This window comes from Camponotus vicinus, unplaced genomic scaffold, assembly GCF_025532165.1.
Source record: "Camponotus vicinus isolate PSW18456_S1 unplaced genomic scaffold, iyCamVici1.0 SCAF_1, whole genome shotgun sequence".
NCBI classification, from domain to species: Eukaryota; Metazoa; Arthropoda; class Insecta; order Hymenoptera; family Formicidae; genus Camponotus; species Camponotus vicinus.
This window is the reverse complement of record NW_028141945.1, coordinates 1,989,539-2,005,548: the sequence shown is the minus strand read 5'-3', so window position 1 is coordinate 2,005,548 and position 16,010 is coordinate 1,989,539. Positions and strand designations below refer to the sequence as shown.

General features: G+C 30.3%; 1 protein-coding gene and 1 long non-coding RNA gene across 3 annotated transcripts in view; one reads left to right on the top strand and one right to left on the bottom strand.

Annotated features, from left to right (window-relative positions):
• The window catches only part of LOC145972594 (uncharacterized), a 162,365-nt gene that overhangs the window by 112,558 nt on the left and 33,797 nt on the right, over positions 1–16,010 (bottom strand). The gene's annotated exons all lie outside the window — the stretch shown is intronic.
• On the top strand, positions 550–2,774 carry LOC145959357 (uncharacterized). Its single transcript, XM_083078129.1, has 2 exons — positions 550–900; positions 2,451–2,774. Exons 1-2 carry the CDS (start codon positions 550–552, stop codon positions 2,772–2,774), a joined length of 675 nt encoding a protein of 224 aa, XP_082934255.1.

The following is a 16,010-nucleotide window of genomic DNA, read 5'->3' as shown; positions in this document are numbered from 1 at the left end:
TACACTCTTTTATAGTTCAAGATGAAATATGAGAATTGCGATTCTAAATTTATTTCAAATTAATTTCAATAAAAAATAGATATTAAATAATATATTAAGTAGATTAATAAAGATAATTGTTTATTAACTGAAAAAGATAATTGTACGAAGATTACTACATGATCCATCGTTACGCACTAAAAAATTCAAATCATATACATAATATCGCGTATGAATTGAAAAAAGTACTTCCGTTTTAATGAAAAAAACTCGCTTATAATTTTACGGGGCTCCCCCGGCTAAACAGTAAAAAGTTGCGGACAAAATCTTTGCCGCAACCCCACTGTCTCTCCGTACGAGACGTCGAATGTGCGTGCGTACGTTTAATTGTTTACATAATCCCACATATAAAGAGGAAGCACGGGAGTTTGACAATCTCAGTTCACGATCTCACATCAATCGGGAATATTGTTCAGTGCCTTATCGCGTCTTTCCTACAAGTCGATTGGACGAGATCGTCATTGAACTTCGAAGATTAACCGCCAGATATTCGCGATAATAAATTCGAACATGTTTATCAAAATAGTTTGCTTCATCTCAACTATCTTCGCTCTCACTTCTGCTGCTCCAAAAAGGACATCCAGGTCCACGGTACCAATATGGCATATGCCATGCGGCGAAGATTCCGACCTGGAAGTCTCTTCTTCATCGGAGAGTTTTGAGGAAAACATCAAGTACAATCTCGAGAATCTTAGGCTGCAGCATCAGTTGACAATGAATGCTTATTTGAATCAAGACTATGAATACTTGTATGAGGGTGTTAGCTTTACCTTATACGATCATCAATACATACCCAACTGGCTGCCCGACAAAAAAGACACGAATCTTGTGAGAAGCCTGGCCAATTCTAATTCTTTAATGGTAAGTTTGATCACTAAATTAATTATTACTTTTTTACGTTGTACTTTTGAATTCTGGATTTAATCATCCTATCATTAAGTATTTCGAACAACAATTTATCCAGTTACCTAGAATTGTTAGTATCAACCATGTTGCACGAATTGTAATTACTTATTTTAATTGAAGAGGTTAATCGCGCAATTCTCGTTAAAAACTATCGCATCAACGAACTTTTCTAAACTGGACTTAATTTCTAGTCATCATCTTTAAAATTTTTCATTTTGCGATATTTCTCGCTACTTTTAGTAAATACTTCTAGATGTTCTCGTTGCACGTTTCCTCATCGCTCAATTTTCGCAACGTTACATCTCGGGTCGTTAGTTTCTTCGCGATCATTAATATTCATCGTTCGTAACCGTCGTTACCGTGTACGAGAAATGAAAGAGCAACCCGATCAGAGAGCCGTATTGCGTGCAAGTGAAAGATAAATAGCGAGTGCGCGGGAAAGAGAGAGCAATGTTGCAGACCACCGTCGCGTTTTCAACCGGCCGGCCCGCTGACCACCCGGTTGCAATTGATTAACGCAACGTTAAATAACAAATTTTAATGAGACGGTAATTATTATAAAGTAGCAGGCGAACAGGAGCGAGCGCGGTCTTTCGTGCAGTGCGCGCGCAACGCGATCGTACATATGCACTCATGTTCGCCGGGTCGCGCGGCTGCGTAATCGCGCTTGTCTGCCTCCTCAATGCAAGCACGCTGATAACGCAAACTGATATCGCGACCCGCGATACTCCCCAGATGCCGGGTACACAGTACTCTCTCCTCCCCGCCTTCTCTATCTCTCTCTCTCTCTTTCTCTCTCTGCCACGCCCCGATCACTGAACTGCAAAAATATTGATCCGCGGTGTTGCACTTTATTGTAATTTTAATTGTATGTTTTCGAAAAACTCGATTTTATGAATAATGTAACAGAAAATTAGATTTTGTCGAGCGCACAATTATTCTTTAATTCGCGATTATTTGCGTATTTTATTTTTGCACACTTTATTTTTATCTGTTTTTAAAAATAGTTACTAGATAAAAAAATTTTTAAATTATGTTAATTGCTGACTGCATGCGATTAGTTTTTTTAAATGCATAAAATTGTGATAAATGAGTAAAATAAGGTTGCATATAAAAGTTAGTCACTAAATTTATGTATTTAAATATCTTCAATATTCTCGAATTTATTCTTTGAAGTTTTTAAACGTTGCTAGAAACAACACTGAGCAAATTTTTATAAATATTGATGTGGTAGAATAATTTCCAATGTGGATAAAAAACAAAGTATTAACAATTAATATTAACAGTTCCATCACTTACTTTATAAAAGAAAATGATATTATTTCTAATTTACTTTTAAAAAATTAAAAAATTTATTAATATATTATATAAATCTTGAATAGAGAATCTCTCTTTCTCATATGTATGTAAAATATATGTGTTAATTAGATTTTAAATGAGCGATTTTTGCGATATTTAAATATGCCTAAGCAGAGTGATAATTTTGTAATAATAATTTTTTGCAGATTGTTAATCATTTCCCGAAAATGCACATGGATCTTCAGAAATTTGCCGTGGCGTTCGAGGAACTGATCGAAGATGAATCCAACTCTCATATTCAGAACGCTCTTAGAACGACTCAATCGTACTTGATGATGATGCTGTGCGAAGTTGAAAGCCACATTATCTCTCTGCCATCCTTACGACTACCAATACGCGTGGAAAGAAGCATCATGAGCAATATCGAGCGAAACCCTGTCGATGAAACGAAAAGACTTATCAGAGATTGGGGCGTAATTCTTAAATATCGAAACTATCTACATGCTTGGAGGCACGTATTCAATTATTAAAGATAAGAAAAGGAAGTATTAAAGCACGAGTCATCGTTCTCATCCGGAGGTGACGTATGAAGAGACGCATCAAGCATTGAAAATATATAAAACCGATGATTGATTTAGCACCTGCCGCGACAGGAGCCATAAAATCACGTCACTATCTGCATGACTATGCAGTAAAACGTTGACAATAATCGTTGGTCACGTAGCGACTATTACAAAATTAGAAATTACCTTATTCATTTTGCCTTAATCATTAGCATAGAAGTTTCCTAAATTATTTATTAAAGCTATTATTTATTATCATGTCTCAATTAAACATCTAGAGTACATAATATTTATTCTTATAGATGTAGCGGAGTATTTATTGATTGTTTATTTATTCGAATTCATAGTACCTTCATTAATTGTACCTTCTTATAGATATTATGCAACCAATATCATTCATAAGATTCTCGGTTGCATTTTGTGATAATCAGTCACACGGCGACAATCATATTTTATTGTATCTCTGTGACAAGTGATTACTCATAGCGATAGATTATTTATAAAAAAATATTATTTATAGAGAAATCTTAATCTTTATATTTCACGCAGTATTATATATTTATAATTTTAGCAAAACGTGTAATATATATTTATATATTGTATATATTTAATAACTTATTTATAAACTTGTTTATACAAAAACTTGCAATGAAAACAATAAATTATTTAATATATTTACCTATGTATTTTTTTATTGTATGTTAGTATCCAATATCCATCTAGTTCTCGAGAATCCAATGTTACATTGATATAAGAGAGATGTCTCTATACCATGTTTCTCTTATAAATTATATAATCTTTAAAAAATAAAATTACATTTTATATAAATATTAAGAAAATATATGTTGAAAAAAGTATCATATGATAATCTATAAATAAAAATTGATATAATGTAGTAATATTTTTAATAGAATCATATCACATGATAAATACTTTAGATTTTACAAACAGCGCCACTCGATATTGAAACATTTCTTTTAAAGTTTTTGCTCTTCGACAAAATTAAGAATTACTAATAAGATATTGTTAAAAACGGTTAGCCACAGATATTTTCACGATCAATTGTGCACATTATGTATTACCCACTGAAAAAAACATTCATAAATATTGTCTTCGTAGTTCATGTGCACGTTTTTATGTCTACTTATTTCCATATCCACGTTTTAATAATATTATAAGAGACATTTATACATAATGTTAGAATAACTATAATGCAATAAAATGCAAGAGATAAGACTGAATTTATTACACATGTGTAAAACATGTATTTAAAAATTATCATATATTTTATGTTTAATATCATATAATATCATATATTTTATGTTCATATATTTGTATTATTAAGTCTCACCGTTTATAAAGAAAGATTGATTATACTTGAGATATTAAAAATTACAAATATTATGTTTTTTATCTTTAGAAAACCATAAATTATATAAAATAGAAATTTAAAATAACAAGAAATTTATTAATATAACAATCTCTATAGTAGACATTTAACTTTTAACTGAAGGTATTTTATCGATAGCAAATAATGCATCGACAGAGAAAACTAGAAGGCTTATCCGATAAACACTATGACACATAAAATCAATATTTTATTAATTATTAAACATGTATACAAAAAATGGATTCAAAAAAATGTCCACCGTTTCTCATATAAATATAAAATAAAATAATTATACATTTTTATCTTATTTTTAAATAAATAAACGTACTAAAATGTACTAATCAGATAAATTAATAAGAAATAGTTATATAAATAATTGCAGTTATCAAAAGTATGCATTTTTCAATATAAATATAAAATATAAAAATGCTAATAATTTATTATAAAAAGCGAAATATAAAGATGTATAGAGAAAGATACATTTCAATTTCTAGAATATATTCCGGTAAGAGAGAATGTGTGTTAGGTCGTTGGTCAAGTCATCACGAAATTATTCACTGTTATACAAGCAGATGAGCATGCATGTGGGTGGTGAAAAGTGAAAATGACGAGGAAATTGAAATGAATGTAAAAAGATTTGATGAAATAGGAAACGAACATATTACGTAATCACTCTCACTGCAATGATTTGGTATTTTTCTTAAATATTCTAAAAGTATTTTCTTAGTTATCTAATCGTTCATATTTTATTTTACATATTAAAAACACCATGGAAGATATTTTGTATTCGATAAATTTGTTAAATTATCCTGAATAATAATCAAACGAAATATTGCCGAATATTCATGTAACAATATGTAAATGGAATTATAAAAAAGACATTTCGGTTTTCAAAGTTGAATAAATTATTTCGCAAAAAAATTAAAAATATAACCTCGAGAATAAAAAGTTTAGAAGTATATTGTTAATTGGTTTTAATGAAATAAGCCAAGATTTGATTGAGATAGATTGATTTCGTAATACGATTTCGTATTATTTTACAATAGTTTTTATATATATATATATATATATATATATATATATATATATATATATATATAAACATATGTATGTATGTATGTATGTATATTAATATACATGTATATATCTAACGTAATCTTTAATTAAATCCATAATTATATAAGTTCATAAGTTTATATAGTAATTAAAGTCTTTTCTTTTATTATTTACCTAACATTAAATAAGTTACTGTTATTTTAATAAAAATAACAAAATCGCTATAAATATTTTGTAATTAATTATTTAATTATAAAGAAAATTAATTTAAAAAATACTCATAAATATTAATACACCTTTATACGATAAAATCTCTCCTAATTTTTAACAAATAAAAAAATAAAAAAAATTCTGTCTATATTTATATATATCCTATTTTATTTTAATACATAATAAAATCAATTGTACAAATATTACACTTTCATTATATTATTATTTATAAAATCACGATTTATCAAAGTTTTCCTCAGCGAATTTTCGTTTGGAATTATTTTATCTCGTTTTTTGTATGTGATTGTAAGATTTTATTTATATTATAGCTATATATTTTAATGAAAAATAGAAAGAATTGTGTGTGTGTGTGTGTGTGTGACACAGAACTCTCGTGCGACATAAAAAATTGAGTACTATTTATTTAATTTTATAAAATACAATATGATAATCTAGTAGTTAGATTAAAGATTGGAAATTTAAAACAGAGAAACCTCGATTTTCTAGGATCACGAAGTTGGATGGCCGATCATACCAGATGCGAGTCGTAATCGCTGGCATTCAAATGCCAGCTCTTTGTTTGCAGGTTTCTACATCAAGCATTACACTCCTGCAGATGGTTACCGTCGCACATCTGCAAAAGCGCTATTCTTTGCATACGTCTCGCGTCTATACGAACCGCAATAATTAAACTGCACAGAATGCTTATGAATAGTGTCAGCAGAATCGCTGGGTAATCGATAGTCATTATCCGCTGTTGTGATTTATCAACAGCTATGAAGAAAACCATGAACTAAAAAGGACATATTGATGACATATCGAAACAGGGACATCTCTTTCTGCATCATCTATCATTTAACATGTACATATACACTTTGAAAAGATAATAATCTTAAATGCTAAAACTAAAGACTAAACTAACTATAACCATAAACTAAGAAACGTCTTTGTACCTCGCATTGTGCAAATTAAAGAATCGTTTATGCCAAGTTATGTGAAGATTGTGTATTAATGTCATAGAAATCTCTTGTAACAAAGTTTCAATAATCGAATGACCATGGCCTCTATTCGACTGATCTTACGATTTGAAAAGCGAATACAAGCTATTTCGGATGACATGTCGTCAATCAACAACAATGGTCACGTTGACGTTGACGTCGTTGCCAACATGTTGCCTCAAGAAAAGGACGTGCAGGGTGATCTTTGTCATTATAATTCGTAGTACCGCCCATAAAGACAGCCTGGCGTCACGAAATCGCGCAATAATCTCGACGTTCACGCCGTGCGAAATTGCCGGAAGGTTCTTACCTTCACTTAACGTGAATCACGCCTGTGGAATTATGCCCGTGTATTCGTCACATATGGAAGAAACGGGAACTTTGCCCTAATATTAAATTATTGTAACGAGATGATGTTCTGCAAATTTTTACGAAACTTTTTTCCGATCAAAAATAAATACTGTTACATAGTAAGTAACGTAAACTATTATATTGAAAATAAAATAAAAAGTAATTATTATAAATAATTGACTGTACTATGTATAGTGATTATCTTTTTTGATTAACTTCATGAGATTTCCCAAGAAACACTTAAATACACTTATACGGCATTTAAAGTTTAGATAAAAATGCAAGCAAAATGAACGTTATTTCCAGCGCTGACGTTAGCATGTAATCTAAACAGTTATATCTAAATCAATACTTCTTACAATCAAAAAAGTTCTTGAAACGAAGAACTGTATAACTAAAGTCTTTTATATTCCATTAAATCGTTGAATCATAAACGATTTTAGAAACAAGATTCTAACATCATGTATTCCTTGAATATGTCGACATGAAACGTCGCCTGTACAATCATTCTATCGTACAGTTACATCTGTCAGTTATACGGAAAGATTTCGAGATGCAATTTTCAAGAGCCCTCTTCCTACACTTAAGAATGAGAAAGCCGATCGTGATTGCGCCTATATCTCGAATGGAGCGTGTAGATAGGAATCGTTCTGTCGAACATATTCGCATAAATCTTCCATATTCTATACTCATAAATTCAATCAGTTTTAAAAACTCTCGTTGCATTTTCAGCAACTATTATATAATTATGAATGTTATAGAGAGAGAAATTTATTCTAGTTTAACAACCAGGTACAAAAAAGACTTTGCAATATTACCTTCAAATATGTGAATTCACAGTTATAATTTGGCAATCAAATCATAAATATAACTTCATCGATCATAATTATAAAAACTTTTAGTCTGAGCTAATAAGTAACGTGAAATCATAAAAATAACCATTGTGATATAGTTGTTATAATTTTATAATATTTATATGCATATGTAAAAAATTACTTTTAATATAATATAAATATATAAATGTGTTATTTGCATATATAAACATATATATGCAAATAACATAATTAATGTACCAATTACATAAATTTATAAATACCAGAAGAAAAATATTGCTTATCTTTAATTAAAATTATTTTCAATTATAAAAGTTATCATTAATGAAAATTCCATAAAACTATTGCATCTTGTTTATAATGAGTCTAATAATATATTATAGCAATATATTAACATTATAAATATTCAACAAATAATAATCGATGATCTTCTCATCCACGGGAAAAAATATGTATTTGATCAGACATCGGAGATATACGTCGGATAATATTATACTTATGTCACTGATTGATTTCGCAATGATGCTGTTATTCTACAAACAAGAAAAATATGTGCCGCTGTCTGTCGACAACTGTGGAATTCAGAAACTCAGAAAACGCAACCGGTAGTCGGTGAGTCGAGTTCCGACTCAATAAAGTGGCCGACAGTGTAACCTGTAGGTTAAGAATTTCAATAAAAATTCTCCGGAAAATTTCTTCTAAATATAATTACTATCGATTAATAGCGATAGCGCAATTTGTCTACGTTATAAGATAACGTTTATATCTTTTTCATCTACAGATTTTTTTATTATTCTTACATCCGCTTATACTTGCATATATTTATAAGTTGTTAAGAAGCAATAATTTATAATAAACCTGCATTGAAATGCAGTTATTTTATAAAGAGTGAATCACAATTTGAAAAATTTTTGAACATATGTTTTAATAAACTTAAAATTAATTTTTTCTCTTTCTTTTCTTTAATAGAAAAATTAAAGAAAATAATCAACTTTCTTCGCAGCTATTTTTAATTGTGTTTTATCATTTCTTATTCGCAACAATTGTGCAAACAGGGATGCAGAATTAAATGCATGAAATTTATAATTCAAATAAATCGAATAATATATCAAACGTCGAGTCATAAAGCAATTATACAAACAGAATCCAGATCGTTTGTCACTTATCAAAAGAATCGTTAGTTTTATCAAGCTTGATGTTTATCGACAGAGAAACGTTAACAATCCAAATATTTATATTTCGACGACTAAATTCTCTTTCTTAATATCATAATGGCCAAAAAAATCTAATAATCATTACAATTATATTATCTCGGCTGATCGTACAATAATTATTAGCCGTCAGAAAAATCACAGGCTTGATAATTATGATTTTCTTCTGATCTATTAGTTATATTTCAAAGTAAATAAAAATAATAGAAGTCACGAGATATACAAAACGATAGATGCATCGAGAAAGAACAAGGGAGTGCCGACTGAAAAGGTTTCCTTCTAAATGCCGATTCGATACAGCTAAGACTCATGCAACGCCATTCCAGATTCTCGCTTCTATCGGCATGCGTCCTCACGTATTCCCTTCGCTGTCATCGATTTCTCTGATTTTTCAGTTTTTTACCCTTGCGATTTATTGCGAGATCAGAAATTCGAAGAGGTGCATCGAGACCGCCGCGTTGATATCGTCCGTACGCGATTCATATATGATTATTATATTCATGTGTAATCATGATCACTCATTATGTATAAGCGAGTCAGTATTATCTTGTTAATCAATCGACTGTCATCAAGCGATGTCTATCGTCCAGCGATATTGTCTAGCGATATTATTCTTGGCAGTCATTATATCGATGCTTTTATCGATGAATTCTCATCTGATCATCCATGTTCTATTCTACATATTAAACACACTACGAAAGATATTTTAATCATTAAATTCGCAATATTAATTACGATGAATAATTATGATGAATAATTCTACGAATAATTGCCAAATATTAATGTAACGATATGAAAAATGCAATTACTACAAAAAAAAAGATATTTCGACACTTTCGAAGTAAAATAAATTATTTCGCAAAAAAATTAAAAATGCAACATCGAAAATAAAAAGTTTAAAAATATATTATTAATGGGTTTTAATTAGAAAAATTTTAAAGTAATAACATAATATTTCTACATTCAAAAACACACATTATTTTTGCCAGCGAAATTAATTGTGCTTATATACGTCTCGTATTTATAATGCGTACGACTGTATGGAAACATGTACAATGAATACGGGATCGCAATAATTAAACGCAGAATGGTTATGAATAGCGTCAGTAAAATCCTGTTTAGCCATGTATCATCCCGCGAATTATATATTTGTTCATTAGGTTGAAGATTATCCTGTTAAAAAATAATTAAGATGCACGCGTGAGATAATTGTTGACTGCATCCGCAGCACGATTATGACGTGATTGAGCGTTTAAGGTTGAAAGTTATTGGTTAAGAATTCACGAAGAAGTTGTTTTTCTCTCGAATAAATGTACAAGTACATCAGGCGATTAGTATGCTTCGCGCGTTATGCGCTGAGAGGGAAATACGTTCTTGCACGTGAGCACAATGATGTAAACTTATCGGGGGTACCATGTAATAAACAAAAGATCGTTTGTGTCTTGGCATTCAAATTAACGATCGGGATCGAGCATCGTAGCTGAAACTGTATTTATACTTTGGCACTCGAGTCTTTGGCACGCGGGTGAAAGACAATTGGAAGAGGGAGCGTTCTGGCATTTGAGACGGTGATTGTTGGGAATGCGAGTTAAGTCTGATATCTATTTCGTGCTTTCTTTATCCTGCAACGGTGGTGTTATAATATCGTCATTATGATAATGAGACACTCGCGAGCAGGCACGAACGTGGAGGCATCGACCTGTTCCGTTTTCAAGGAGAAACTAGGAAGCGACTCGAGTCTTCTTCTTTCGCTTAACGATGACGATCGATGAAGTTGTTATCAATAGCTGCGCTGATTTACTAGCAATAATTTTGTCAATTGGATGTGCACGCGAGAAGAAATTGGAAAGCCAAGTGGAAAAGAAGGTTTGCCTTGCTACACGTGTGAAAGCCGGACTAATGAAGGAAGCGGTTACGTTTGGTGAAGAAAATATGCGAAACGTCTGGCAATTTGAGGCATCGTGTATCACTCCGTCCATGATTATATCTTCCTTGCTGGTAATAAACGAAATTTACCCGGCATAGTAAGACGAATTTGTCTCATTAATTGTACTTTCACTTTTACTCAGTCCATGCATATTAGAATTCTTCTGTTTCCAAGACAATATAATTATGTATGGAAATTTATCTTAATAATTACATAATTTATTTTGTTAAATTCACCTGCCAAGAGGTTTCTTTGTCGGGGCTTATAAATTCAATCAAGTGGTACCTAAATTTGCTATAAAAAGTGTCACGGTTTAAAACAAAGTCTGTATTTCACTCTTGCTAGAGGTGAAAATATCGTCTTCGATTATATGTTGCGCATCTTTTACAAGTTTACGGTTAATTTTTATGATAGTAGCATCGCCAGATGACTCAGCAAAAGCATATATTTACGTGCTGAAATAATAAGCACATAAGTGGAAGCAACACGAGATGTAAGCGTCATTGGCCAGTTCGAATTAATCTTTCGCCGAAGACAGAAATTATTGCTTAGGCTCAGCTTGGTAGCTCTTTATGACCACCATGTAAGTACTTCTATACCGTGCAAGTGCTAATTATGTCTTGCATGGATCGCGACCTGCGCTTTTTGATCTCTTTGCGCTTTATGTTGCGTATGTTGTCCGTTCGACTTCGTTTTATATCGTGCCACAATTTATATGATCGTATTCAAAGATAAATCATGTGTAATGTTGTTATCATTACTATTCCTTAGTTACGGCATCGTTCTTTTATTGATTGCCACAGTTTTCACTGATAGATTGCTACATGTGTTTAAAGATGTTTCTGTCAAATTCCATTTGATTGCATTACGAAGATTTATTTTTAACATTTTTATTAAAATACACTTGACTATATTATTTAGTTAAAGACTGTAATTTAAATATTAATAAAATGTAACAGTAAATAATAAATAATAAATGCTGAATATCTATATCAGGTGTGTGTATTTATTTAAAAATCACTTCTGTATACGATTTATAGGTATCACATTTATGACGTAAATTCATTAGTACATAAATATCATATTCCAAGATGCTTCTATCATCAAATACAACCGTACATTTATTTACATACGCAAGACAAATATTAAAATAAATCATGGAATGTTCATTGCCTACAAAAACTAAAAATTTTTAGTATAATTCAATTCAATTTATTTTCCTGATTGGGAACTAAAGATTACTGTTTAATCTAGTATATAAATAACTATATAATAATAATGCTGTCGTCTTTTCTCTTTTCTTTTCAAAGATCTTGAAAAGTTCATGCGACAAGAATTCTCTGTATGAGATGCATGGGAATGTTAAATATACAGGTGGCTTTGAACACTTGAGCGTTTGATATGTCATTAATATACGACTCAAGCAGCTCATGCGTGGCTGTTAGGTAAAATATACAATGGTAAGAGATGTGCATTGACCTATTCAGCGCCGGATTCACTATGGCTGTTTTAATGGCGAATCGATAAAGACTCATGCACCTTCTCCATCGCTCGTGCAAGCCACAAGCCGGTTAACGTCACGTGAGTATAATTCAGGAATCTCTGTTGTATTTATATGTCAAAGATAAAGATAGAAATTATTTTGCATTATAGAAATCTAATTGCGTCAAGTATTATTAGATACATTATATACTTGAATGTAATTTGTTTTATTATTTTTACATATACAGATATAATTATCATAATTTATAGTTTTTTGTATCGAATCAATCTTTATAAACTTAATTAAAGCTTATGTTTTGTTATTAATCGCGATTTTTCTTATTCTTTGATTAAATCATTACAACTTTAATTGGTTTTATAAGATACTTTTCATAGAAATCAAATTATCTTCTATCATATCTTCTATCTATGCTCAATACTTTTTTTAAGTAATTTTTATATTTAACATTCCATGATTTTCAAAAATTTGAAAAAATCTAATTCTTCTCGTAGTTCATCTATTCAATAATCAATCAAAAATTAAAACACGATCATAAATTATCTACATAAAATTTTGGGAGTGCTAATGTTCATGTATGACTTGCATAATTAAATCTTTGAATTAAAGAGGCATTATATTTTAAACATATTAATTTTTAAATCGAACTGAATTTTGTAGTCATTGTTATTGCCTCATTAAATGGCATTAAGATTTTAATAAATGAAATAGGAGAATATAGTTTTTATATATCTAGTATTATTAAAAACGCATTAAATTATTCTGAATATTTTAGTTTCTTTTAACGTGCGTGTATTGAGATAAATTAGTAATTTCATTAATCAATATTTTAAAATTCTCTTTTACTCTCTCGCCTTTTCAATCATTGTTTTGATATGTAAACGAGATTTAAAGAAAATATGTTCAACAAGATTTCCGCCCGTCTGTCATATGATAAAAGGAGAATCCTTGACAAAAAATAAATGTTGTTGCGCTATATTCCTTTCTAAATATGATCGCTTTGAAGGATTGCTTAGACACTTGTTAGTCAAATGCGACCGAAAAGCAGTCGTCATCATTTCTTGTGAGAAGAAAGCTATGCTTTACCTTGTCGAGAACATGACATCTCTGACCCATCGATCGTTCTCTGCAATGGAAGTAATCAGTGTTCAGTGAAAGCATTATATTCACGTATTTTACACCATACAACAGCATACACGCGCACTCAGGAAACGACGCTTTCCTATAATGACAATCCGCTTTTGCTGCACGACGCAACGCAATTCTCAATCGGATAAAAATTTTATTGTACAATTACATTATAAGCATGCTCGGCTTCATTTGAAAATAAACTATTATAATGCGTAAGTTCTTTAATAATTCCAAAAACACATTATTGTATATTATAAACATGGATAAGCATGTGAAATTTAATTATTTCCAACAGAACAATTACTTTTAATTATAAAAATATTAAGTATAATTCTTTTTCAGTTTCATTACGTATATTTTTTATTATTATATTCTCTACAAATTATTATATCCTATTATTTCTATAATTATTGTTTTTCATATTTGATGAAAAATATTAATCTAAAGTCTCGATATATGAAAGATATACACCTATATCTATAACGTTGTGTAAAATTATTACATTTTTTTAGAAAGTGAGAAAGAGTTTTTTTATACAATCGCACATATATTAAATTTTAATTCATTCAAGAACTTTAACCTGTTTATATATTCCAAGCATTGTAACGAGTTAAATCGAGGAATTACATAAGATCATCCGCACACAATAGATCAGATTGCGTAGGTAAAATCATTGTCACACTAGATGCCAGATAACTCTTAGTAGGCAGGTAAGCACGCACTTGTACGCACGTGCATTATGTAAACACTCCGGAAATATAATTACGCAACTGGCAAGATTCATCGATATCAAACTACCAAGTAAGCCATGAATGGTAATGACATTCGAATCTGCTACTGTTGTGCCGATTGATTTGACATTTCCAATACTGCTGAGTCATACAATATCATTAACGTAAAAATGTTATTAATTATTTAAAAAAAATAATGACAACGAGTGATGAAAAACTTTATGTTATCGAATTTTGGAATAAATTAAAAAAATAACTAGATACATATAATTAATAAATATATATTAATAAACATATATTTGAAATATATTGTATTCAGATCATAATTAATATAGAATATATGCGAAAAAATATATATTTACACACCACAAAAAATTAATAGACGAAATATACGATAATACTTTAAGCAGGCAGTTAAGATTAATTTTGCTGTTTTGTCATCAATAGGATTACAATAGAGTACCTTGTCAGGTGAGTAATGTTTGTTCTTGTGATTGCCTTACGATACTGTCACTCTTATCCCGGATTACTATCCCATAAAGCAATTATACATATTGGGTGCTGTTTTGAGAGACAAGCAAGACAATGATAAAGCAATATCGAACTGAATCAGACTAAAGAGAATGCATGCAAGGTCAGTCTACGATCCGGTCAAGCCGTACATACAAAGCTCATTGACGTTACCAAGAATTTATCGAACCTAGTTTTAATCAGATCACTGTGCCGTTATTGCGCCCATAACGGTGAGTGTTGTAACTTTTAGGATTACATAGTAAAAATTCGATACGAATGTATCAAGGATTTATGTGTGACCGACATCGAAATTTGAATTAGAGCTTTATATACGATTTATTTATAATATTTAAAACTGTTGCTGACGATAATTTGATAATTACAAAGCGAAGTTTGACCATCAATAACAATCTAATATAAGGAAAAAATAAAGAGTGTTAGCTATGATGAACGTAGAAAGAATGGCAAATGCCGAACGAATATTAGCTCATGAAACACTGTAGCTATTATTGAAATGCTTCGCTTTTGCGCAATGTAAGCGCATTCACTCGAGGATCGGTCGCGTTTAATATTCATCGGCTTACACGAATATATTTGTTGTATCATTATCTGTATCAGCATTTAAAAAGACGTGTACTTCGAAATGGATAACTTCTTTAATTCGACACGTAATCTGTTCAGATCACATCAAGATGTTTTTTCATAATATGTTCACCTTAAAATTTTTATATATTTATAACTAATATAAAATATAGATTAAATTAATAATTATAAACTGATAACTTTAAGTTTCTAAATAAACTTTAAATGCGCATTTCGATCATTACGTACAAAAAGGTAATGTAGATAAAATTTATTAATGCAATCAATTCTAAAGATTAAATCTAATTATTTGTCGTTTATAATGTCATACACATCAATAATAATAACAAATGAAAACATTCGCACACATAAAATCTTGTAACAATCGATTTATCATTTCGACAGTTCATTGTAGAATAATGCGCGCTTTTACTCTCATTTTTATGACTACAGGAGGGGTTGGCCTCAATACTAAAAGATCTAGAACAAAGATATAATACGTTGATTGCATTAGCCGAACAATTTTTCGTTCTCTTTTTGTCTATTCTTTATTATTTTTATCAAATTTAGGCGATCACAACATTAATATACAGGGTGACCCATTTTAACTTAGGCAGCCAAATAACTCGAAAAATAAGCAAGATAGAGAAAAATGTTTTAGACAAAAGTTGTATGGTTTCGAGGGGGCCATAAGATGGTATCATTGGTTTGACCTTGAAGAGTCATTTGAAGGTCACGTGAAGGTCACTTCAATTTTTTTAAATGGAAT